The sequence below is a fragment of the Caretta caretta genome, chromosome 28, assembly GCF_965140235.1.
Source record: "Caretta caretta isolate rCarCar2 chromosome 28, rCarCar1.hap1, whole genome shotgun sequence".
NCBI lineage: Eukaryota > Metazoa > Chordata > Testudines > Cheloniidae > Caretta > Caretta caretta.
The window spans coordinates 2109582-2135443 of NC_134233.1; the positions used below are offsets into that span (position 1 = coordinate 2109582).

The window sequence follows — 25862 nt, forward strand, 5'->3', positions numbered from 1 at the left end:
TTTAATCCCTTTCTTTCTTTCTTTCTTTCTTTCTTTCTTTCTTTCTTTCTTTCTTTCTTTCTTTCTTTCTTTCTCATTTAATCCCTTTCTTTCTTTCTTTCTTTCTTTCTTTCTTTCTTTCTCATTTAATCTCTTCTTTCTTTCTTTCTTTCTTTCTTTCTGTCTGTCTGTCTCCCCCGCCCCAGGATCTCGGGTCAGGTCTAACAGACCCTCCTGGGGGCTCGACCTTTCCATTTCTTCGCACAAGACCCAAGGCGCCCCCCCCGTCCCGCCCCGCCGGGGGTCTCTGTCCCTCCCGGGGCTCCGAGCCGCCGAGATGCCGACGGGATTTCAGCAGATCAGCAGAGAGGAGGTAAAACCGGCCGGATTGGAGCTGGGGGGGTTGAGGCAGAGCAAGAATATGGGGCCTTGGGGGGGCTGTAGGGGGTGATGGGGCTGGGGGGTCAGTGTGGGGCCATGAGGGGCAGTGGGGAGTGATGGGGGCTGGGGGGGCTCAGCGTGGGGCTATGGGGGGCAGCATGGGGCTGTAGGGAGTGATGGGGACCTTGGGGGCCATCGTGGGGCCATAAGGGGCAGTGGGGAGTGATGGATCTGGGGGGGGTCAGTGTGGGGGCAGGTGGGGCCATGGGGGGCAGCGTGGGGCTATGTGGGGCAGTGGGGAGCAATGGGGACTGTGGGGGGCAGCGTGGGGCCATGGGGACAATGGAGGCCGTGGGGGGCAGTGTGGGGCCATGGGGAGCAGTGGGGAGTGATGGGGCTGGGAGGTCAGTGTGGGGCCATGGGGGGCAGCATGGGGCTATGAGGGGCAGCGTGGGGCCATGGGGGGCTGTAGGGAACAATGGGGACCATGGGGGTCAGTGTGGGGCCTGGGGGGCTGTGGGGAGTGATGGGGACTGTGGGGGGCAGCATGGGGCTGTGAGGGGCAGTGGGGGGTGATGGAGACCATTAGGGACAGTGTGGGGCCATGGGGGGCTGTGAGGAACAATGTGGACCATGGGGGTCAGTGTGGGGCCATGGGGGGCTGTGGGGGGCAGCGTGGGGCCATGGGGGGTGGCTGGGGGGGCATGGGGGGTGATGGGGGCCATGAGGGGCAGTTGGGGAGTGGTGGCGCTGGGGGGTCAGTGTGGGGCCATGGGAAGCTGTGGGGAATGATGGGGACTGTGGGGGACAGCATGGGGCTGTGAGGGGCAGTGGGGGGTGATGGAGGCCATTAGGGACAGTGTGGGGCCATGGGGGGCTGTGAGGAACAATGTGGACCATGGGGGGCAGCGTGGGGCCATGGGGGGCAGTGTGGGGCTGGGGGGGCATGGGGGGCGATGGGGGCCATGAGGGGCAGTTGGGGAGTGATGGCACTGGGGGGTCAGTGTGGGGCCATGGGAGGCAGCATAGGGCTGGGGGGGTGATGGGGGGCAGCATGGGGCCATGGGGGGCCGTTTGAGGACTGCAGCTGGGACAGTGCAGGGGTGCCAAGTGGGGGGCAGTATAGGCCAGGGGGAAGGGGGGGACTGTGAGCGAAACTGGGGGTGCCTTGCAGTGGGTTGCATCCGCCCTGATTCTCCTTGAGCTTATTGAGTTTTGGAGGCCGTCTGTTCCCCACATTTAACGTCCAGTCCCATCCCCCCCCCGCCCCCCGCCAGCTCCCCTCCTCCCTGGCAATAAAATCCTGCCCCCTGGCCATGGCATTAACGAGGAAAACGTGGGGCTATTTATACTCCACCCATTGTGTAAGGGCGGGTGGGGGTGGGGGGCGTGACCCACCTCACGTGTCTGGGCTGCCCTGAGTTATTCGTCATACGTGTGGGGGGGGCACGGGGGCCTCTGGCTTGGTATCCGGGACACGTGGGGGGTCTGTGGGATATGGGGCATGCATGTCTGTTGTGCTGCCTGGATTCGCCGGGCGGGGAGCAGTCTGTAGGGTGCATAGGACACACGTGGGATGCTTGATCTAGGTTACACGGCGGGCGGGTGTTAGTCATACAGCCCAGGTGGGGCATGTCTGCATGGTGTCTCGCACACGGGTGTGACGCCGTGGGGCTGGACCGGGGCACACGGCTCCCGGGTGCGTTCGTGCGGCTGTCATATCGCTCGGGCCCCACGAGGGCACCAGCCGTTCTGGTCAATTTCCCGAGCCAAAAAATCTCCCTTTCATGATTTCAGCCCCGCTCTGAAGGCAGCCCAGAAGTAAAGGTGGAGATACCGCGACCCCCCCTAAAATAACCTTGTGACCCGCCCTCCCCCCCAACTCCCTTTTGGGTCAGGACCCCCATTTGAGAAACGCTGGTCTCCCCCGTGAAATCTGTGTAGTATAGAGTAAAAGCACATGAAACATCAGATTTCACGGCTGGGGGGGCACCAGATTTTCCTGGGGGGAGTCCTGATTTCACAGCAGGGAGACCGGATTTCACGGGGGGGGGAGAGACCGGATTTCACCGGGGGGGAGAGACCGGATTTCACGGGGGAGGAGAGACCGGATTTCACTGGGGGGGAGAGACCGGATTTCACGGGGGGGGAGAGACCGGATTTCACGGGGGAGGAGACCGGATTTCACAGGGAGGAGACCGGATTTCACCGGGGGGGGAGAGACCGGATTTCACGGGGGAGGAGACCGGACTTCACGGGGGGGGGGGGGAGAGACCGGATTTCACGGGGGGGGGGAGAGACCGGATTTCACCGGGGGGGGGGAGAGACCAGATTTCACAGGGAGGAGACCAGATTTAATGGCGGGGGAGACCGGATTTCTTGAGGGAGGAGACCGGATTTCACAGGGGAGGAGACCGGATTTCACAGGTAGGAGACCAGATTTCACAGGGGAGAAGACTGGATTTCACGGGGGAGGAGACCGGATTTCACGGGGGAGGAGACCGGATTTCACAGGGGAGGAGACCGGATTTCACAGGGGAGAAGACTGGATTTCACGGGGGAGGAGACCGGATTTCACGGGGGAGGAGACCGGATTTCACGGGGGAGGAGACCGGATTTCACGGGGGAGGAGACCGGATTTCACAGGGAGGAGACCAGATTTCACAGGGGAGGAGACCGGATTTCACTGGTAGGAGACCGGATTTCACAGGGGAGGAGACCGGATTTCACTGGTAGGAGACCGGATTTCACGGGGGAGGAGACCGGATTTCACGGGGGAGGAGACCGGATTTCACTGGTAGGAGACCGGATTTCACGGGGGAGGAGACCGGATTTCACGGGGGAGGAGACCGGATTTCACTGGTAGGAGACCAGATTTCACGGGGGAGGAGACCGGATTTCACGGGGGAGGAGACTGGATTTCACGGGGGAGGAGACTGGATTTCACGGGGGAGGAGACCGGATTTCATGGGGGAGGAGACCGGATTTCACTGGTAGGAGACCAGATTTCACAGAGGAGAAGACTGGATTTCACAGGGGAGGAGACCGGATTTCACGGGGGAGGAGACCGGATTTCACGGGGGAGGAGACCGGATTTCACAGGGGAGGAGACCGGATTTCACGGGGGAGGAGACTGGATTTCACAGGGTAGCAGACCGGATTTCACGGGGGAGGAGACCGGATTTCACAGAGGAGGAGACTGGATTTCACGGGGGAGGAGACCGGATTTCACAGAGGAGGAGACCGGATTTCACAGGGGAGGAGACTGGATTTCACGGGGGAGGAGACCGGATTTCACAGGGAGGATACCAGATTTAATGGCGGGGGAGACCGGATTTCTTGAGGGGGGAGACCGGATTTCACAGGTAGCAGACCGGATTTCACGGGGGAGGAGACCGGATTTCACAGGGGAGGAGACCGGATTTCATGGGGGAGGAGACCGGATTTCATGGGGGAGGAGACTGGATTTCACAGGTAGCAGACCGGATTTCACTGGTAGGAGACCAGATTTCACAGAGGAGGAGACTGGATTTCACGGGGGAGGAGACCGGATTTCACGGGGGAGGAGACCGGATTTCACAGAGGAGGAGACTGGATTTCACGGGGGAGGAGACCGGATTTCACAGGGAGGATACCAGATTTAATGGCGGGGGAGACCGGATTTCTTGAGGGGGGAGACCGGATTTCACAGGTAGCAGACCGGATTTCACGGGGGAGGAGACCGGATTTCACAGGGGAGGAGACCGGATTTCATGGGGGAGGAGACCGGATTTCATGGGGGAGGAGACTGGATTTCACAGGTAGCAGACCGGATTTCACTGGTAGGAGACCAGATTTCACAGAGGAGGAGACTGGATTTCACAGGGGAGGAGACTGGATTTCACGGGGGAGGCGACCGGATTTCACAGGGAGGATACCAGATTTAATGGCGGGGGAGACCGGATTTCTTGAGGGGGGAGACCGGATTTCACAGGTAGCAGACCGGATTTCACTGGTAGGAGACCAGATTTCACAGAGGAGGAGACTGGATTTCACAGGGGAGGAGACCGGATTTCACAGGTAGCAGACCGGATTTCACGGGGAGGAGACCAGATTTCACAGAGGAGGAGACTGGATTTCACAGGGGAGGAGACCAGATTTCACAGGTAGCAGACCGGATTTCACAGGGAGGAGACCAGATTTCACAGAGGAGGAGACTGGATTTCACAGGGGAGGAGACCGGATTTCACGGGGGAGGAGACCAGATTTCACAGGGGAGGAGACCGGATTTCATAGGTAGGAGACCGGATTTCACGGGGGAGGAGACCGGATTTCACAGGGGAGGAGACCGGATTTCACGGGGGAGGAGACCAGATTTCACAGGGGAGGAGACCGGATTTCACCGGGGAGGAGACCGGATTTCACAGGGGAGGAGACCGGATTTCACGGGGGAGGAGACCAGATTTCACAGGGGAGGAGACCGGATTTCACCGGGGTGGGGAAGACCAGATTTCACAGTCTATGACGCGTTTTTCATGGCCATGGATTTGGTAGGGCCCCGTTTCCAGCCCACGTGAGGAGTCTGTCTGTTACCTAGAACACACGTGTGAAGCCGTGTCTCGGCTCGGTTACATAGCACAGGAATGGGAGAGTGGCTTTTGTTTCACGGGACAGGGGTGGGGCGTTGGGGAGCTGAGTTATATGGAACAAACGCGTGGGGCTGTAAAGCTGGTCCGTGTTACAGAGCACGCATGAGAGGGATAGTGGGCCTATGTTATATAAAACACGTGTGGTCATCTGATATATGTTTTGTAGCATGTGGGGGGTAGTGTGTTTCTAAGACACATACACCTCCTAGTGTTTCTGTAACACTGCACCATGGGGGGGCATGTGTCTGTTATTCTGAACATGTGTGGGGCACCGTGTCTTGTCTATGTTATGCCGTGCTCCTGGGGGCACCGTGTGTCTGTTATACTCCATACGTGCGAGGGTTAAAATGTCCCATGCCAGATGGACCATATACGTGACGCTGGCTGTTATACTGGACACACACGTGGCTCTTTGTCGCTGGCCTGGGTTATGTGGCAGACGTGAGGCTAAGCATGCCTCTTATAGCACGTATGTGTGGGATCGTGTCAGATCTACGTTCTCGAGCACCCGTGAGGGTCGTGTGCCTATTGAGGCTCACAGATGTGGTGTGATGTCGGGCCTATGTTGTATAGCACATGTGTGGGTAGCGTACCTATTAGAACACATACCTGGGCGTGGTGTCAGGTCTGTGTTAGGTCGCACACGCGTGCGGTGTCGTGGCAGGTCTGTGTTATGTAGCTGTCACAGAGTCCCCGGTGTGGGGGTGCCTCAGTTTCCCCTAGGCAGTTCTTACGTATCTAGGGGGTGGGATAAGGGTGTATGATCCTTGCAGAGCCCTAGAGGGCAGGGGTGTGCAGGGGTCTGGACACAGAGAATGGCCGACACCCTGTTTCCTGGCACCTGATGGCCTGGGCCCTCCCGCCCTGCAAGGTGAGAGCTAAAGGGTTGGAGAACAAAGGAATCGGGTGACCTCCTGGCCCGGGAAAGGGACAAAGCCCAGGGGAGGGGGGGCTGGGGGGAGTTTCAGTTTGGGGCTGGCTGGGGACATGGAGTGAAGGGCAGACAGGGTTGTCTGGCTCACTGCCCCCCAAAATAGACCCAGCTGAGGGGTCCTGTTCTCTGCACCTACAAGCTCTGTGTTAGACCATGTTCCTGTCGTCTAATAAACCTTCTGTGTTACTGGCTGGCTGAGAGTCCCGTCTGACTGCGGAGTTGGGGTGCAGGACCCTCTGGCTGCCCCAGGACCCCGCCTGGGCGGCCTCGCTGGGGGAAGCGCACGGAGGGGCAGAGGAGGCTGAAGGCTCCGAGGCACAGCTCACACAGCTTCCACCTTCCTGGGTCTGACGGTGGCGTGGGCGGGGGTGTGGCGTCAGGCCTGGGTTGGGCGGCGTGGGCGGGGGGTGCTGCGTCAGGCCTGGGTTGGGCGGCGTGGGGGGGGGTGCTGCGTCAGGCCTGGGTTGGGCGGCGCGGGGGGGGTGGGGCGTCAGGCCTGGGTTGGGCGGCGCGGGCGGGGGGGTGGCGTCAGGCCTGGGTTGGGCGGCGCGGGGGGGGGTGGGGTGTCAGGCCTGGGTTGGGCGGCGCGGGGGGGGTGGGGCGTCAGGCCTGGGTTGGGCGGCGCGGGCGGGGGGTGCGGCGTCAAGCCTGGGTTGGGTGCCGCGGGCGGGTGGGGTGGGGCGTCAGGCCTGGGTTGGGCGGCGCGGGCGGGGGGTGCGGCGTCAGGCCTGGGTTGGGCGGCGCGGGGGGGTGGGGTGTCAGGCCTGGGTTGGGCGGCGCGGGCGGGGGGTGCGGCGTCAAGCCTGGGTTGGGTGCCGCGGGCGGGTGGGGTGGGGCGTCAGGCCTGGGTTGGGCGGCGCGGGCGGGGGGTGCGGCGTCAGGCCTGGGTTGGGCGGCGCGGGGGTGTGGGGCGTCAGGCCTGGGTTGGGCGGCGCGGGCGGGGGGTGCGGCGTCAGGCCTGGGTTGGGCGGCGCGGGGGGGGTGGGGCATCAGGCCTGGGTTGGGCGGCGCGGGGGGGGTGGGGCGTCAGGCCTGTGTTGGGCGGTGCGGGCGGGGGGTGCGGCGTCAGGCCTGGGTTGGGCGGCGCGGGGGGGGGTGTGGCGTCAGGCCTGGGTTGGGCGGCGCGGGGGGGGGTGGGGCGTCAGGCCTGTGTTTGGCGGCGCGGGCGGGGGTTGCGGCGTCAGGCCTGGGTTGGGCGGCGCGGGCGGGGGGTAGGGCGTCAGGCCTGGGTTGGGCGGCGCGGGGGGGGTGGGGCGTCAGGCCTGTGTTGGGCGGTGCGGGCGGGGGGTGCGGCGTCAGGCCTGGGTTGGGCGGCGCGGGGGGGGGTGTGGCGTCAGGCCTGGGTTGGGCGGCGCGGGGGGGGTGGGGCGTCAGGCCTGTGTTTGGCGGCGCGGGCGGGGGTTGCGGCGTCAGGCCTGGGTTGGGCGGCGCGGGCGGGGGGTGGGGCGTCAGGCCTGGGTTGGGGGCCGCAGGCGGGGGGTGCGGCGTCAGGCCTGGGTTGGGCGGCGCGGGCGGGGGGTGGGGCGTCAGGCCTGGGTTGGGCGGTGCGGGCGGGGGGTGGGGCGTCAGGCCTGGGTTGGGCGCCGCGGGCAGGGGGGTGGGGCGTCAGGCCTGGGTTGGGCGGCGCGGGCGGGGGGGGGGCGTCAGGCCTGGGTTGGGCGGCACGGGGGGGGGTGGGGCGTCAGGCCTGTGTTGGGCGGCGCGGGGGGGGGGCGGCGTCAGGCCTGGGTTGGGCGGCGCGGGGGGGGTGGGGCGTCAGGCCTGGGTTGGGCGGCGCGGGGGGGGGCGGCGTCAGGCCTGGGTTGGGCGGCGCGGGCGGGGGGTGCGGCGTCAGGCCTGGGTTGGGGGCCGCGGGCGGGGGGTGGGGCGTCAGGCCTGGGTTGGGCGGCGCGGGCGGGGGGTGGGGCGTCAGGCCTGGGTTGGGTGGCGCGGGGGGTGGGGCGTCAGGCCTGGGTTGGGCGACGCGGGGGGGGGCGGCGTCAGGCCTGGGTTGGGCGGCGCGGGCGGGGGGTGCGGCGTCAGGCCTGGGTTGGGCGGCGCGGGGGGGGGCGGCATCAGGCCTGGGTTGGGCGGCGCGGGGGGGGGTGCGGCGTCAGGCCTGGGTTGGGCGGCGCGGGCGGGGGGTGGGGCGTCAGGCCTGGGTTGGGCGGCGCGGGCGGGGGTGGGGCGTCAGGCCTGGGTTGGGCGGCGCGGGCGGGGGGTGCGGCGTCAGGCCTGGGTTAGGCGGCGCAGGGGGGGCGGCGTCAGGTCTGGGTTGGGGGCCGTGGGCGGGGGGTGCGGCGTCAGGCCTGGGTTGGGCGGCGCGGGCGGGGTGGGGCGTCAGGCCTGGGTTGGGCGGCGCGGGGGGGGTGGGGTGTCAGGCCTGTGTTGGGCGGCGCGGGGGGGGGTGGAGCGTCAGGCCTGGGTTGGGCGGCGCGGGGGGGGTGGGGTGTCAGGCCTGTGTTGGGCGGCGCGGGGGGGGGCGGCGTCAGGCCTGGGTTGGGTGGCGCGGGCGGGGGGGGGCGGCGTCAGGCCTGGGTTGGGCGGCGCGGGCGGGGGTGGGGCGTCAGGCCTGGGTTGGGCGGCGCGGGCGGGGGGTGCGGCGTCAGGCCTGGGTTGGGCGGCGCGGGGGGGGCAGCGTCAGGCCTGAGTTGGGGGCCGTGGGCGGGGGGTGCGGCGTCAGGCCTGGTTTGGGCGGCGCGGGCGGGGTGGGGCGTCAGGCCTGGGTTGGGCGGCGCGGGGGGGGTGGGGCGTCAGGCCTGGGTTGGGCGGCGCGGGCGGGGTGGGGCGTCAGGCCTGTGTTGGGCGGCGCGGGGGGGGGCGGCGTCAGGCCTGGGTTGGGCGGCGCGGGCGGGGGGTAGGGCGTCAGGCCTGGGTTGGGTGACGCGGGCGGGGGGTGGGGCGTCAGGCCTGGGTTGGGCGGCGCGGGCGGGGGGTGGGGCGTCAGGCCTGGGTTGGGCGACGCGGGGGGGGGCGGCGTCAGGCCTGGGTTGGGCGGCGCGGGCGGGGGGTGCGGCGTCAGGCCTGGGTTGGGCGGCGCGGGGGGGGCGGCATCAGGCCTGGGTTGGGCGGCGCGGGGGGGGCGGCGTCAGGCCTGGGTTGGGCGGCGCGGGCGGGGGTGGGGCGTCAGGCCTGGGTTGGGCGGCGCGGGGGGGGGCGGCGTCAGGCCTGGGTTGGGGGCCGTGGGCGGGGGGTGCGGCGTCAGGCCTGGGTTGGGCGGCGCGGGGGGGGGTGGGGTGTCAGGCCTGGGTTGGGCGGCGCGGGCGGGGGGTGGGGCGTCAGGCCTGGGTTGGGCGACGCGGGGGGGGGCGGCGTCAGGCCTGGGTTGGGGGCCGCGGGCGGGGGGTGGGGCGTCAGGCCTGGGTTGGGCGGCGCGGGGGGGGGCGGCGTCAGGCCTGGGTTGGGCGGCGCGGGCGGGGGGTGCGGCGTCAGGCCTGGGTTGGGGGCCGCGGGCGGGGGGTGGGGCGTCAGGCCTGGGTTGGGCGGCGCGGGCGGGGGGTGGGGCGTCAGGCCTGGGTTGGGCGGCGCGGGGGGGTGGGGCGTCAGGCCTGGGTTGGGCGACGCGGGGGGGGCGGCGTCAGGCCTGGGTTGGGCGGCGCGGGCGGGGGGTGCGGCGTCAGGCCTGGGTTGGGCGGCGCGGGGGGGGCGGCATCAGGCCTGGGTTGGGCGGCGCGGGGGGGGGGTGCGGCGTCAGGCCTGGGTTGGGCGGCGCGGGCGGGGGGTGGGGCGTCAGGCCTGGGTTGGGCGGCGCGGGCGGGGGTGGGGCGTCAGGCCTGGGTTGGGCGGCGCGGGCGGGGGGTGCGGCGTCAGGCCTGGGTTAGGCGGCGCAGGGGGGGCGGTGTCAGGCCTGGGTTGGGGGCCGTGGGCGGGGGGTGCGGCGTCAGGCCTGGGTTGGGCGGCGCGGGCGGGGTGGGGCGTCAGGCCTGGTTTGGGCGGCGCGGGGGGGGTGGGGTGTCAGGCCTGTGTTGGGCGGCGCGGGGGGGGTGGAGCGTCAGGCCTGGGTTGGGCGGCGCGGGGGGGGGGGGGTGTCAGGCCTGTGTTGGGCGGCGCGGGGGGGGGCGGCGTCAGGCCTGGGTTGGGTGGCGCGGGCGGGGGGGGGCGGCGTCAGGCCTGGGTTGGGCGGCGCGGGCGGGGGTGGGGCGTCAGGCCTGGGTTGGGCGGCGCGGGCGGGGGGTAGGGCGTCAGGCCTGGGTTGGGTGACGCGGGGGGGGGCGGCGTCAGGCCTGGGTTGGGCGGCGCGGGGGGGGCGGCGTCAGGCCTGGGTTGGGGGCCGTGGGCGGGGGGTGCGGCGTCAGGCCTGGGTTGGGCGGCGCGGGCGGGGTGGGGCGTCAGGCCTGGGTTGGGCGGCGCGGGGGGGGTGGGGTGTCAGGCCTGTGTTGGGCGGCGCGGGGGGGGGTGGGGTGTCAGGCCTGTGTTGGGCGGCGCGGGGGGGGCGGCGTCAGGCCTGGGTTGGGTGGCGCGGGCGGGGGGGGGCGGCGTCAGGCCTGGGTTGGGCGGCGCGGGCGGGGGTGGGGCGTCAGGCTTGGGTTGGGCGGCGCGGGCGGGGGGTGCGGCGTCAGGCCTGGGTTGGGCGGCGCGGGGGGGGGCGGCGTCAGGCCTGAGTTGGGGGCCGTGGGCGGGGGGTGCGGCGTCAGGCCTGGGTTGGGCGGCGCGGGCGGGGTGGGGCGTCAGGCCTGGGTTGGGTGGCGTGGGGGGGGTGTGGTGTCAGGCCTGTGTTGGGCGGCGCGGGGGGGGGCGGCGTCAGGCCTGGGTTGGGCGGCGCGGGCGGGGGGTGCGGCGTCAGGCCTGGGTTGGGCGGCGCGGGCGGGGTGGGGCGTCAGGCCTGTGTTGGGCGGCGCGGGGGGGGGCGGCGTCAGGCCTGGGTTGGGCGGCGCGGGCGGGGGGTAGGGCGTCAGGCCTGGGTTGGGTGACGCGGGCGGGGGGTGGGGCGTCAGGCCTGGGTTGGGCGGCGCGGGGGCGGTGGGGCGTCAGGCCTGTGTTGGGCGGCGCGGGGGGGGGCCGCGTCAGGCCTGGGTTGGGCGGCGCGGGCGGGGGGTGCGGCGTCAGGCCTGGGTTGGGCGGCGCGGGCGGGGTGGGGCGTCAGGCCTGTGTTGGGCGGCGCGGGGGGGGGCGGCGTCAGGCCTGGGTTGGGCGGCGCGGGCGGGGGGTAGGGCGTCAGGCCTGGGTTGGGTGACGCGGGCGGGGGGTGGGGCGTCAGGCCTGGGTTGGGCGGCGCGGGGGCGGTGGGGCGTCAGGCCTGTGTTGGGCGGCGCGGGGGGGGCGGCGTCAGGCCTGGGTTGGGCGGCGCGGGCGGGGGGTGCAGCGTGAGGCCTGGGTTGGGCGGCGCGGGGGGGGGTGGGGTGTCAGGCCTGTGTTGGGCGGCGCGGGGGGGGGCGGCGTCAGGCCTGGGTTGGGCGGCGCGGGCGGGGGGTGCGGCGTCAGGCCTGTGTTGGGCGGCGCGGGGGGGGCGGCGTCAGGCCTGGGTTGGGCGGCGCGGGCGGGGGGTGCGGCGTCAGGCCTGGGTTGGGCGGCGCGGGCGGGGGGGCGGCGTCAGGCCTGTGTTGGGCGGCGCGGGCGGGGTGGGGCGTCAGGCCTGTGTTGGGCGGCGCGGGGGGGGGCGGCGTCAGGCCTGGGTTGGGCGGCGCGGGCGGGGGGTAGGGCGTCAGGCCTGGGTTGGGTGACGCGGGCGGGGGGTGGGGCGTCAGGCCTGGGTTGGGCGGCGCGGGGGCGGTGGGGCGTCAGGCCTGTGTTGGGCGGCGCGGGGGGGGGCGGCGTCAGGCCTGGGTTGGGCGGCGCGGGCGGGGGGTGCAGCGTGAGGCCTGGGTTGGGCGGCGCGGGGGGGGTGGGGTGTCAGGTCTGTGTTGGGCGGCGCGGGGGGGGGCGGCGTCAGGCCTGGGTTGGGCGGCGCGGGCGGGGGGTGCGGCGTCAGGCCTGTGTTGGGCGGCGCGGGGGGGGGCGGCGTCAGGCCTGGGTTGGGCGGCGCGGGCGGGGGGTGCGGCGTGAGGCCTGGGTTGGGCGGCGCGGGCGGGCGATAAAACGTCTCTGTTCTGGAAAAGCTCGGGGGGGGTCTCCTCAGTGGGGGCGATTGTCCCCCCCACATTTTTCCCTGCCCCCCATGAGCGACACTGAGGCAGTAGCCAGAGGACACTTTTCATGGGGGGGGCCCTGTGGGGTTCGGGGGGGTTCGTAGAGCGGGGTGGGGGGGGGCTGGTGATGGAAACATGGCTCTGGCCGGGGCATCGCCCCATTCTCTGTACCAAGCTGGCAGAGAGGTGGGGGCCAGGGGCAGGGGTGTTACCCATGGGGCAGCCCTGCCCCCTGCTGGAGAGAATCGGGGGGGGGTGACCCCGGGAGCGAGGCCCTGCGTTCAGCCGCAGGTGGGGGCGCGGCCAGAAGGGTTTGGACCCTGATTTGCCTCCGGTCTGTTTGGATAAGGCAGGAGTTGCCTCCAGGCCTGGGGTGCGCTCTGTGTGTTTGCACGGAGGAATGGGGGGTGTATGGGGGGGGCGGCTCTGGGCCCCCGGCCGTGCCCCAGGTGCAGGGGGGTTGATACCTGCAGCCCGGCCCCCAGGCTCAGCCCAAGGGTCTCCCACCAGCCCCCAGCCAGCCAGCCCCCACCGGGAGCCGCCCGCCCCCCTGAGCCAGCCAGGCCCCGCCCTGGGGCTTAGGGGGAGGTGTGCGGGGGGGGGGGCGGGGGGGGCACTGTTTACATTTCCTGGGTTTCCCAGCTCTGGGGCTTTTCCTAATAAGGGCTTTTTTTCGGCTGAGGCTTCTCTGGGGCAGGGCCCAGGCCCTTCATGGCCATTAGCGTGAGAACGTGGGGGGATGGGAAGGGATCAGGCCCCCCTGTTTTATAATCACCCCCCACACAGACACACTGATAGGGGGGTGCTGATCCCCGATATTTCAGGGGAGCCCGCCACCGACCTACCTCTGTCACCAGTGTCCAGGGGGTCAGCACTGGGGCTGGGAGGGAGGGGTAGACGGGGGGGTGTGTGTGCAGAGGGCACCCCAAATCCATGCTCCCCCACCCCCCATTGGGGAATATGGCCTTTTCGGGGTCTGCCCATGCAGAGGGAGCAGCTGATGAAATCAGAGGTGGGGTTTTTGCGGAGGGGGGGGACGCAGCATTGGAGCAGAGAGTGAATGAATGAAACTTCAGTGCCCGCTTCCCCCCCCATTTTACAGAGGGGGGAAACTGAGGCATTTAAAGGGGAAGGGTCTCAGACACGCAGACAAGAACCCAGGAGTCCTGGCTCCCAGCCCCCCCTGCTCTAACCCACCAGCCCCCACTCCCCTCCCAGATCTGGGGAGCGAACCCAGGAGTCCTGGCTCCCAGCCCCCCTGCTCTAACCCACCAGCCCCCACTCCCCTCCCAGAGCTGGGGAGAGAACCCAGGAGTCCTGGCTCCCAGCCCACCCCGCTGCTCTAACCCACCAGCCCCCACTCCCCTCCCAGAGCCGGGGAGAGAACCCAGGAGTCCTGGCTCCCAGTCCCCCCCCCCACTCTAACCAGTAGATCACCCTGTCTCTCTCCCTCCCCCACTCGGAAGTGCAGCCGTCCCTGATTCAATGCCAACTGCCCAACCCCTTGTCTGCCAGCTGCAGATGTGCCCTGCCCTATAAGTCGGGCCCAGGGGTGGGGGTGGGGTACTTGGGTTTGCAATTGTTTCTCACTCTATCTGTGCAGCGCCCGGCGCGACGGGGCCCCGTCTCGGTCCGGGGGGGGGGGTCACGTGGAAAGCAGAAGTGGAAGCAGGTGGTGGCAGGGGAAGCGAACAGGTCAGGCTCAGTCAGAGGACGGCGGGACGTACGCTGCAAAATCCTTCGGTATTTGCACGAGGGGGGGGGACACTACCCCTCTTCCGTCGTGCGAGGCGGTGCAAGCCCCTGTGGGTTTGCACGAGGCTTTGCCTCCTCTCCGTCGTCACGCAGAGGCCGGGTAAACCTGGGCACCTTTGCACGGGACCGGGCAACTTTCGGCGTTTGCACTCCCGGTGCTGCGAACTGCCCTGCCGCAGTGCCGGGTGCGCAGGGAGAGATGGGGGTCCCCCCCGCCACCGCCTCCACGGCTCCCCCGGGGGGTGCGGGTCAGCTCACCTGCAGGGGGCGCTGCTTGTGTCTCCGCAGGGGGACGAAGTCCCGCGGGAAGCCAGGCCGAGGGTAACCTCGACCCTGGTGTTGTCGGTCTTCACGGCCGTGCTGGGGTCCCTGCAGTGCGGGTACAACATCGGTGTCATAAATGCCCCCCAAAAGGTAAGAGATTCCCCCTCAACGGCACTTTCCTCCCTAGGGGGCGCCGGCTCCCCTCCGGCCCCAGGGCGGGGCCTGGCTAGCTCAGGGGGGCGGGGAATGGGGCAGGGGCCTGTCCCCTCTAGGGGGCGCCGGCTCCCACCCAGCCCCAGGGCGGGGCCTGGCTGGCTCAGGGGGCGGGGAATGGGGCAGGGGCCTGTCCCCTCTAGGGGGCGCCGGCTCCCACCCAGCCCCAGGGCGGGGACTGGCTGGCTCAGGGGGCGGGGAATGGGGCACGGGCCTGTCCCCTCTAGGGGGCGCCGGCTCCCACCCGGCCCCAGGGCGGGGACTGGCTGGCTCAGGGGGGTGGGGAATGGGGCAGGGGCCTGTCCCCGCTAGGGGGCGCCGGCTCCCACCCGGCCCCAGGGCGGGGCCTGGCTGGCTCAGGGGGGCGGGGAATGGGGCACGGGCCTGTCCCCGCTAGGGGGCGCCGGCTCCCACCCGGCCCCAGGGCGGGGCCTGGCTGGCTCAGGGGGGCGGGGAATGGGGCAGGGGCCTGTCCCCGCTAGGGGGCGCCGGCTCCCACCCGGCCCCAGGGCGGGGCCTGGCTGGCTCAGGGGGGCGGGGAATGGGGCAGGGGCCTGTCCCCTCTAGGGGGCGCCGGCTCCCACCCGGCCCTGGGTCAGGGAAGCTGAGACCTGTTTCGGATCAGTGCAGAGGGGAGGGGGGGCCCAGTGAGGGGCATCGGGGACCGACCCCTTTTCTCTGCCCCCCACCCCGCCCCCGCCCAGATTATCGAGCAGAACTACAATGCCACCTGGCTGGCACGGCACAACTCGCCCATCGACCTGGCCACGCTCACCACCCTCTGGTCCCTGTCGGTCGCCATCTTCTCCATCGGGGGCATGATCTCCTCCTTCCTGGTGGGGGTCGTCTCCGAGTGGCTGGGCAGGTAACGCCCCTCTGCCGCCCCCTGCCAGGGGGCGCTCTCCCCCGGCTGGCGGGGCTGGCCCCAGGGCGGCGCTAGGGGGTGCTGGGGGGCAGGGAGTGGGGCGGGGGGCTCAGCAGGGGGCGCTCTCCCCTGGGAGGTGGGGCTGGCCCCAGGGCGGCACTAGGGGGCGTGGTGAGGCAGGGGGCTTGGCAGGAGGCGGTCTCCCCCGGCAGGCGGGGCTGGCCCCAGGGCGGCGCTGGGGGGCGCGGTGGGGCAGGGAGCCAAGGGGCTCAGCAGGGGGGGCTGTGCTGGGGGGGTGCTCTCTGCCCCAGAGACCCCTGGGACCTCCCCCGTCATCAGTCTGCTTGGGTGGGGCGCAGGGCACATGGGGCTGGGGTCCTGCGTGTCTCACCCTCTCTCCCCTCCCCCGCCCCCAGGAAGCGGGCCATGATCATCAATAACGCCCTGGCCTTCCTGGGCGGGGCCCTCATGGGCCTGGCCAAGCTGGGCTGCTCCTACGAGATGATGATCCTCGGGCGGTTCCTGATTGGGGCCTACTCAGGTAACGGACAGCGCCCGCCGGCCAATCGGAGGGTGGGGCCCTTGGGCGGATGGGTGGGGGAGTGGATGCCGGGGGATGTAGGGTTGGGGGGGTGCCATAGGGGACGGGGGGTGCCATGGGTTGGGGGGAACCTGGGTGGATGGGTGGGCTGGTGGATGCCGGGGGATGTAAGATGGGGGGGTGCCATAGGGGATGGGGGGTGCCATGGATGGGGGGGAGCCTGGGTGGATGGGTGGGGTTGTGAATGCCGGGAGATGTAGGGTGGGGGTGGGGGTGCTGTGGGGGATGGGGGTGCCATGGGTGAGTGGGGTGGTGGATGCTGGGGGATGTAGGGTGGGGATGGGGGTGCCATGAGTGGGTGGGGTCGTGGATGCCGGGGGATGTAGGGTGGGTGGGGTGCCATAGGGGACGGGGGGTGCCATGGATGGGGGGAGCCTGGATGGATGGGTGGGTTGGTGGATGCCGGGGATGTAGGGTGGGGGTGTGGGTGCCATGGGGGATGGGGGTGCCATGGGTGGGTGAGGTTGTGGATGCCAGGGGATGTAGGATGGGGGGGTGCCATAGGGGATGGGGGGTGCCATGGATGGGGGGGAGCCTGGGTGGATGGGTGGGGTTGTGGATGCCGGGGGATGTAGGATGGGGGGGTGCCATGGATGAGGGGGAGCCTGGGTGGATGGGTGGGGTTGTGGATGCCGTGGGGGACGCGGGTGCCATGGGTGGGTGGGTGGGGTGGTGGATGCTGGGCGATGTAGGGTGGGGGTGTGGGTGCCATGGGAGATGGGGGTTCCATGGGTGTGGGGGGGGTGGATGCCGGGGGATGTCGGGTGTGGGGGGTGGGTAAGCTGGGATCTGGGCGGATGAGCAGTGGGTGCTGCGGGGTGCGGTTGGCTGGGTGCCCCGGGACCTGGGTGGGGGCCGTCATTGGGTTCTGCATGTCACAGGTACAACCCCCTCACTTCCCGCCATGGCTCAGTCATTAGCATACAAGCCCCACCTCTTAAAGGGGGCGCTTCGTAGGGAACGGGGGGGGACCACAACCCTCTGCCTCAACTCCCCCCCACAGACGTAGGAGGCACGCCCCCCCCATCCTACTAATCTGCTGTTCCCTTCCCCTCCCCCCTCCCCCAGGGCTGGTTTCTGGCTTGGTGCCCATGTACGTGGGTGAAATCTCCCCCACCCACCTGCGGGGGGCGCTGGGGACCCTGCACCAGCTGGCCCTCGTCATCGGGATACTCATTGCCCAGGTAACAGGCGCTTGCGGGGGGCTCGGCAGCGGGCGGGGGGCCGGCAGGGGGCGCCGTGATGCCATCTCTCTCCCCCCCCCCGGCAGGTGTTCGGGCTGGACTCCCTCCTCGGCACCCCCGACCTCTGGCCCCTGCTCCTGGGTCTGACCGTGGCCCCGTCGGCCCTGCAGCTGGTGCTTTTCCCCTTCTGCCCCGAGAGCCCCCGGTACCTCTACATCGTCCGCAACAAGGAGTCCAAGGCCAAAGAGAGTGAGTCCCCCCGCGGGCCCCTCGCCCGCCCCCCAACCGTCCGTCTGTCCCTCCCTCCTTCTGCCCGCCCCTCCCCTCTTCCGCCCGCCCGTCTGTCCGTCCCTCCCCTCTTCCGCCCGCCCGTGCGTCCGTCCATCCCCTCTTCCGCCCACCCGCGCGTCCCTCCCCTCTTCCGCCCGCGCGTCCCTCCCCTCTTCCGCCCGCCCGTCTGTCCGTCCCTCCCCTCTTCCACCCGCCCGTCTGTCCGTCCCTCCCCTCTTCCGCCCGCCCGTCTGTCCATCCATCCCTCCCCTCTTCCGCCCACCCGTGCGTCCCTCCCCTCTTCCGCCCGCCCGTCTGTCCGTCCCTCCCCTCTTCCGCCCGCCCGCGCGTCCCTCCCCTCTTCCGCCCGCCCGTCTGTCCGTCCCACCCCTCTTCCGACCGCCCGCGCGTCCCTCCCCTCTTCCGCCCGCCCGTCTGTCCGTCCCTCCCCTCTTCCGCCCGCCCGCGCGTCCCTCCCCTCTTCCGCCCGCCCGTCTGTCCGTCCCTCCCCTCTTCCGCCCGCCCGCGCGTCCCTCCCCTCTTCCGCCCGCCCGTCTGTCCGTCCCTCCCCTCTTCCGCCCGCCCGCGCGTCCCTCCCCTCTTCCGCCCGCCCGTCTGTCCGTCCCTCCCCTCTTCCGACCGCCCGCGCGTCCCTCCCCTCTTCCGCCCGCCCGTCTGTCCGTCCCTCCCCTCTTCCGCCCGCCCGCGCGTCCCTCCCCTCTTCCGCCTGCCCGTCTGTCCATCCCTCCCCTCGCCCGCCCCCCCATCCGTCTGTCTGCCCATCCCTCCCTCCCTTCTTCCACCCACCCGTCTGTCCCTCCCTTCTTCCGCTCGCGCATCCCTCCCCTCTTCCGCCCGCCCGCCCCCCATCCATCCGTCCATCCCTCCCCTCTTCCGCCTGCCCGCCCGTCCGTCTGTCCATCCCTCCCCTCTTCCACCCACCCGCCTGCCTGTCAGACTGTCCATCCATCTCCCCATCCCTTTATCTATCCACCTCCCACCCACCCAACTCCGTGGCTCTCAACCTATTTACCGTTCTGGGCCAAGCCAATACTATGTCGATGGCCCTGAGAACGTCACATGGGCTGCAGCTCTGTGCCGATTGGGTGGCCAGTTGCCTGCGGCCTCCGTTTGAGAGCCACGGCTCTAACTCCATCTCCCTTCCAAATCCTACTGACCTGGCCACCCACCCCTCCACCAGCCACCCCCTCTCTTCTTCGGCCCTCCGTACGGCCCCTGCCCACCCATGACTCATGGATCCATCCCCATTGATCGCCCACCCCCTTCGCGATCCAGCCCTCCGTCTCCCCAACCCATCCGTCCACCCCCAACCCATCCGTCCATCCCCATCTAGTGACCCAGCCCTCCGTCCACCCCCTTTGCGATCCAGCCCTCCGTCTCCCCAACCCATGTGTCATCCATTCCTCCCCCAACCCATCTGTCCCTCCCTCCGTCCCCATCTGTCTACCTGCCCATCTGTCCACCCCCAACCCATCCATCCATCCCCATCTACCTACCTACTCATCTGTCCACCCCCCAACCTATCCATCCATCCCCATCTACCTACCTACCCATCTGTTTACCCCCCAACCTATCCATCCATCCCTATCTACCTACCCATCCATCCATCCCCATCTACCCATCCATCCATCCCCCAACCCATCCATCCATCCCCATCTACCTACCTACCCATCCGTCTACCCTCCCAACCTATCCATCCATCCCTATCTACCTACCCATCCATCCATTCCCCAACCTATCCGTCCATCCCCATCTACCCATCCATCTATCCATCCCCCAACCTATCCGTCCATCCCCATCTACCCATCCATCTATCCATCCCCCAACCCATCCATCCATCCCCATCTACCTACCTACCCATCCATCCATTCCCATCTACCTACCTACCTGTCTGTCCACCCCAACCCATTCCTCCATCCCCATCTACCTACCTACCCATCTGTCCACCCCCAACCCACCCCTCCATCCCCATCTACCTACCTACCCATCTGTCCACCCCCAACCCATTCCTCCATCCCCATCTACCTACCTACCCATCTGTCTACCCTCCATCCCCAACCCATCCATCCATCCCCATCCATCCCTCAACCCATCCATCCATCCATCCCCATCTACCTACCTACCCATCCGTCTACCCTCCCAACCTATCCATCCATCCCTATCTACCTACCCATCCATCCATTCCCCAACCTATCCATCCATCCCCATCTACCCATCCATCTATCCATCCCCCAACCCATCCATCCATCCATCCATCCCCATCTACCTACCTACCCATCCATCCATTCCCCAACCTATCCATCCATCCCCATCTACCCATCCATCTATCCATCCCCCAACCCATCCACCCATCCATCTATCCATCCCCCAACCCCTCCATCCATCCCCATCTACCCATCCATCTATCCATCCCCCAACCCATCCATCCATCCCCATCTACCTACCTACCTACCTGTCTGTCCACCCCAACCCATTCCTCCATCCCCATCTACCTACCTACCCATCTGTCCACCCCCAACCCACCCCTCCATCCCCATCTACCTACCTACCCATCTGTTTACCCCCCAACCTACCCATCCATTCCCCAACCTATCCATCCATCCCCATCTCTCTACCCATCCATCTGTCCACCCCCAACCCATCCATCCGTCCACCCCCAACCCATCCATCCATCCCCATCTACCTACCTCGCCATCTGTCCACCCCCCACCCATCCCACTATTAATCCAATCCCTCCCTCCCCCTGAGTCGTCCCACCCATCTATCCATGCCCCATCCCTCAGTCCGTCACCGCCACGTCCCTCGCTCTCCCCGCGCCGGCAGGTTTGAAGCGGCTGACGGGGTGCGGCGACGTGAGCGAGGCGCTGTCAGAGATGAAGGAGGAGAAGCGGCGCATGGACATGGAGCGCAAGGTCTCCATCGCCCAGCTCTTCCGCTGCCGGATCTATCGCCAGCCGCTGCTGATCGCCGTGGTGCTCCAACTCTCCCAGCAGCTCTCCGGCATCAACGCGGTGAGAGGTGGGGGTCGGGGCTTGGTTCACGGAGGAGCTGGGGGAAGATGGGGTCAGGCGTGGAGCTTGGTTGGGGGGTGGAGCTTTGGGGAGATGGTGGGAGGAACCTGAGGAAATGGAGGTGGAGCTTGGCCGGGACCTGAGAGCTCTGGGATGGAGGCTGGCTGGGGACGGAGCATGGGGGGAACTGGGGCAGAGCCTGGGAGAGATGGGGGTGGGGGTGGGACCTGGGAGAATTGGGGCAGAGCCTGGTTGGAAGAGATGGGGGTGGAGCTTGCTGGGGGGGCAATTGGGGTGGAGCAATGATGGGAGAGAGAGGGTGGGACTTGCCAGTGATGGGGCCTGGGGGATTTGGGGCAGAGCCTGGATGGGGGTGAACGGTGCTTGGGGTGGAGTCTGGCGGGGAGCTTGGTTGGGGGGGGGAGCTTGGTTGGGGGGAGGAGCCTGGGGGATGGGGTGGAGCCTGAAGAAGAGGGATCAAAGCGAGACCCCATGGGATCGGGGGGGGGGCAAGAGTCCGACTAGGGCCGGCTCTGACCCCCCCTTCTCTGCCCCCCCAGATATTCTATTATTCCACCAGTATCTTTGAGTCGGCTGGGCTGGAGCAGCCGGTGTTTGCCACGATCGGCGCTGGGGCCATCAACGCCGCCTTCACCGTTGTTTCGGTAAGAGATTCCCCCCCACCCCCAGCCAGCTGCCCCTTGGGGGGTGGGGGCATCCACACCCCACCCCACCCCTCCCAAATCTTATATCGGTCCCCCTTGTCTCTCCCTCCCCACAAGCTGTTCCTGGTGGAGCGGGCAGGCCGCCGGACCCTGCACCTGGTGGGGCTGGCAGGCATGATGGTGTGTGCCGTGGTGATGACGGTGGCGTTGGTGTATCTGGTGAGCAGCCGGGAAGTGGGGACTGGGAGCCTAGGGGTGAGCACGGCCCCCCCCAGGGCTGCGCTGGGGCAGCGGCACTGACGGCCACCCCGCCCTGGTGGCACCGCAATGCGGGTTCTCAGCCTTGTCTCTCTCCCCCGCCAGGAGCGAGTGCCGGCTATGAGCTACATCAGCATGGTGGCCATCTTTGGCTTTGTGGCTTTCTTCGAGATTGGGCCGGGGCCCATCCCGTGGTTCATCGTGGCCGAGCTCTTCAGCCAGGGGCCTCGCCCGGCAGCCATAGCGGTGGCTGGGTGCTGCAACTGGACCTGCAACTTCATCGTCGGCATGGCCTTCCAGTCCATGGCGGTGAGTGCGCCCCCACAGGTGGGGCACGTGCAAAGCAACCCTCGGACACACCCGCAATGCCACACAACTGTGTGTAGACATGCAAGAGCACGCAGGCACCAGAATAGCGAATGCCGGCCGTTACAACTGGGAATATGCCCACGGGCAAGGGGGGCAGGGACCCACAGCAGGGCTGGGTCCAAGACTGGCTCCCAGGCGGGAGCAGGGCTGGGAGTGGGAACAAGCCGGCGTAAGCGCGACTGCAGCCACGGGTGGACAAATGGCGTCTCACACGCGCTCGCTGGCAAAACCAGCCCGCACCTCCCTTTGCATCCAGCACTCACCCCTCCTCTCCCCTCCCATAGGACGTCTGCGGGCCTTATGTCTTCCTCATCTTCGCGGCCCTCCTCCTGGGTTTCTTCCTCTTCACCTACTTCAAAGTCCCTGAGACACGGGGCCGGACCTTCGATCAGATTGCTGCCGCCTTCCGACGCACCCCGTCTCTGCTAGACCACGAAGTCAAACCCTCCACCGAGCTGGACTGTCTGGGGCCAGACGACAACGCCTGACCCAGGGCGGGAGCGATCGGCCAGAGAGAGAGAGACAGAGACACAAGAGGAATGTAACCGTAACCGAGCACTTTAACGACACAGCAAGGTTTAGAGATTTTTAGAATAGTTGTTTTGTTTTTAGATTTGTGGGTTTTATTTTTAAGATTATACATATTATATATATATATATATAGCAAGAGAGTGATTGTGTTGTATGTGTGTGTGTGTGTGTGTTTATCAGGGGCATGGAGATAAAGTTGTGTTGAGAGCTGCGGAAGGAGCTCGGTTAAGTGACAAAGGAAGGGGAACCTGGAGGAGAATCCAGCTCAGCTGGTTGCCTGCTCTTGGAATTGGAGGCAGGGAAAGACCGCCCCGAGAGCATATCCAGCAGCTGGAACAGATGTTCAGGCATTCTCGAGCAGCGTATGACAGTAGTAGGCTCCAAAACCGTTGACTCCAAGGGGATTCTGCGTCGATTCAGAGACAGGAGACATTTCTACCGATGAGAAGGTAGGAGGAAGATGCAAAACTCTGGTGGAGTTCTTTCGGTCCTACCGAACGTTGAGCCAAAGGGCCAGAATGAGCGAGATCTCCTCCCTAGCTCTCGGCGTTAGAGCGCGGAAGGTTGGAGCAAGAAGGCCATGCGTCATGGACGCCATCAAATGCCCTGCCTCCGTCGCTGAAAGGCAAGGCTCCCACAGACAGGAGCCGTGGCTCTCTGCCCTATGCATGGTCCATGTAGTACAGTGGCCCGTGTCCGAGAGTGGCCAGCACTTGATCCTTTGGAGGAAACCGTTCAGCGATACAGTGGAGTCACCTCTTAACTCCCCATGGCTGGCAATTGACTCCTAGTGGCAAGAACTTCCATCCTTTTCCGTCCAAGCCAGCAGAACTGAGGTCTGGAGATGGGATCTCCTACGGTCCCCACCAGTTTGGGGCATCGTGCCAGTTTTGAGCCTAAAGCCAATCAGCTCACAGGCATATTGTTCGTTAAGTTGATGAGCGGGATTTCCTGGATGCTCTGACCTGGGACATCCCTTCCCATCCATCTTCTGAGGTTTGTAGGTGGTCTGAGGGGACCTCACCACTCTTCCTGGAAAGCGATTGTCAAGAGAAGATGGTCAGCTCATCTTTGGAGGAGAATTGGTTGCGAGGGGCAGACGAGGGGGGAAAAGCTATCGCCCAACGTGGGGAAGCTTTTGAGAAAGGGTGCGTTGGGTTTTGTGAATTGCAGTCCGCACCAGTTGCAAGTCAACGCAGAACGTGGGACATCCGCTCCACAGCTCATGTCTACAGGGACAAGGAATGGCCAGATTGGATCAGACCCACGGTCCACCTAGCTTGCTATTGTGTTTTAACATGATGGTGTCCTCAGCCTTGCACACTTACAACCTCCTCGCTACAACTGGCAAAAGGCCCCGCAAAGCCCATTGGATATGTGTTGGTGGCCGGCAGAAGACAAGATGCTATGAAGACTGTGCTCAGAAGTCCAGGACAATTTGCTAGTTAAAGACGGTGGGATCATTGGTTGGTTTGGTTTTTTAAAGAAGGATGTAAATACAGAAGCAGCCAGAACAGAGCTGTTATAATTACTGCTCTCCATTTCGGCTGCTGGATGACCGATGGAAGTCTGAAGACAGCCAGCTGAGTTGACCTACAAAGACCAACCTTGCTAAAATTTTAGCGATTAGACCCGACACTCCATCATGCCAGCTGTTGTGGGTGGGACAAAAGAAGAACCCGTTTAAGCAGATCACAGGCACAAGAGACGAATAGCTGAGCTTGAAGAGAGTTTATGGACGAAGCCAGGAAGCTTCTGAACGGTTAGTAGGATCTGAGAGAGTTTCTGTTTTGTAATTAACGGAGGCGCTTGTCTTCATGTCAGGGACACATGGAGGGGCATTAGCGCATTATGTGACCTTTTGTATTTCAGCGAGAAGAATGTAAGTAATTCTTTGTATATAAAGGACAGAGTCAAACAGAGGCCAGTGTGGTTGTGTTTGCTTCATTGTAGACACTCATGAATCTAACTGCTCCTATGGCAGAGGTGGATGTTATGAAAGAGAAAAGGATTTAAGGGAAGAATAGATCTAAGGGTTTTTTAACCAGGCTACAAACAGACAGATTCATTGTAGCAAAGCAAAGGTGCCATTCTGAAATTCATCCCCAGGTTTCTGGGTGAATTACACTCGGCCCTTGACAGCACCGTGGGTAGATCGTTTCATATTGATAAGGGAACGATAATTTATACTCAAGTCCAGATTTTTGGGGTGCCCTAGTTTGATAGCCCTTGGATACAGACCAATTCCTAGATCTTTTAGGAAAACTCCCCTTGTGAATTATAAACGGTTAGTGATGGAGAATCCACCACCATCCCTGAGTAAATTGTTCCGATGGTGAATAGCCCACACTGACAAAAATTTAAGCCTTATCTCTAGTCTGAAATAAGTTCTCTCTGGAGTCTGCAAATTCTCAGAATTTCAAAACACTGAGACAGGCAGAAGTGGTCTCCGACCATGGCTGGAAATATTGCTTCCCCATTTTGGATGATGCTAATTGTAGTAGTTAAATGTGGTGTTGGTTGGGGAGGGGGGAGGTTAGGTGGATTTTGAGAGTCCCCTTAATTTTAATAGTCTGCTGCACCAAACACATTGCAATTCATAGAGGCCAGAAGGGACCAGTAGACCGTCTCGATCTACAAGGCCATTAAATTTCAAATTTCCCCCCTAGTAACTAGTGTTGGACTAATGCATCTTCCAGGACGGCATCCAGTCTTGGCCGGGAAGACATCAAGCAATGGAGAATTCACCACTTCCCTCAGGAGTTAGTTCCACTAACTAACCCTCCCCCCGTTAAAAATTAGATCAATGTTGGGTTAGTGCCTAAGTAGGGCCCTACCAAATTCGTGGCCGTGAAAAACGCGGCATGGACTGTGAAATCTGGTCTCACCTGTGAAATCTGGCTCTTGTAAGGGCGTCGTAGCATTGCCACCCTTACTTCTGCGCTGCCTTCAGAACTGGATGGCCAGAGAGCAGTGGATGGTGGCCAGACACCCAGCTCTGAAGGCAACGCCGCCATCAGCGGTGCAGAAGCGAGGGTGGTATGGTGGGGGCGAGGGGGAGGGGGAGGGGGAGGTACGGTGGTGTCCCCCCCCACACCCAGAGCCAGCCATAGGCCCCTTTAAGCTCTGAGCGCTGGGGAGAAATACAGCCGAGGGCCCCTACTGTGCACCAGGCTCCAGCTGCTAGTCCCGGCTGGGCTGCAGAGGGATGGGACTTCCTCTTTCCCTGCATGGGCCACTCCTGGGGCTGGGTCAGACCCCCCTCCGCTGGCAGCGCAGAAGGGTGGCAATACCACAACCCCCCTCCAAGGGCCTTGCCACCCGCCCACAGCCCCTTTTTTGTGTCAGGACCCCCACTGTTACCATGAAATTTCAGATGGAAGTATTGTATCTGAAACCATGAAATTTCAGATTTTTAAAATCCTAGGACCGTGAAATGCATCAAGACGGACCATTAATTTGGTAGGGCCCTGTGCATAAGTGTTTCCAATCCCATCGGCCCGCCCTGAAAGTGAAGATATTTTAAAGTTAGGCACATATAACTGTCACAGAGCGTGGGGCAGTCAGGGCCCTGTACCCCCCACTTCCCGCAATTCACCGTGCCTCTCAGCCAGCCCGTAAACCAGAAGATTTATTAGATGATAGGAATACAGGCCAAAACAGAGCTTGTAGGACCCTTCAGCAAGGACCTGTCAGTCAGGTCCATCTTGGGGGGGTAGGGAGCCCAGACCCCGGTCTGGGCCTCCCTCCATTTTCCCAGCCAGTTTCAAACTGAAACTCCCTCCAGCCCCTCCTCTGGCCTTTGTCTCTTCCCTGGCCAGGAGGCCACCTGATCTCTTTGTTCTCCAACACTTTCACTTGGCACTTTGCCGGGGAGGGGCCCAGGCCA

General features: G+C 65.9%; 1 protein-coding gene across 2 annotated transcripts; it reads left to right on the top strand.

The window, feature by feature from the left end:
* The first annotated feature begins 19 nt into the window (after positions 1-19).
* On the top strand, positions 20-23895 carry SLC2A4 (solute carrier family 2 member 4). 2 transcript variants are annotated; one of them, XM_048833859.2, is made up of 11 exons: positions 22-352; positions 14010-14135; positions 14903-15063; positions 15480-15604; positions 16733-16848; positions 16935-17097; positions 19963-20150; positions 20711-20815; positions 20933-21034; positions 21179-21382; positions 21727-23895. In XM_048833859.2, exons 1-11 carry the CDS (start codon positions 317-319, stop codon positions 21928-21930), a joined length of 1530 nt encoding a protein of 509 aa, XP_048689816.2. In that variant the 5' UTR covers positions 22-316; the 3' UTR covers positions 21931-23895. The 2 variants fall into 2 exon arrangements, with proteins under 2 accessions (XP_048689817.2, XP_048689816.2); XM_048833860.2 differs by lacking the exon at positions 20933-21034 and having other exon boundaries at positions 20-352.
* Positions 23896-25862: the final 1967 nt, after the last annotated feature.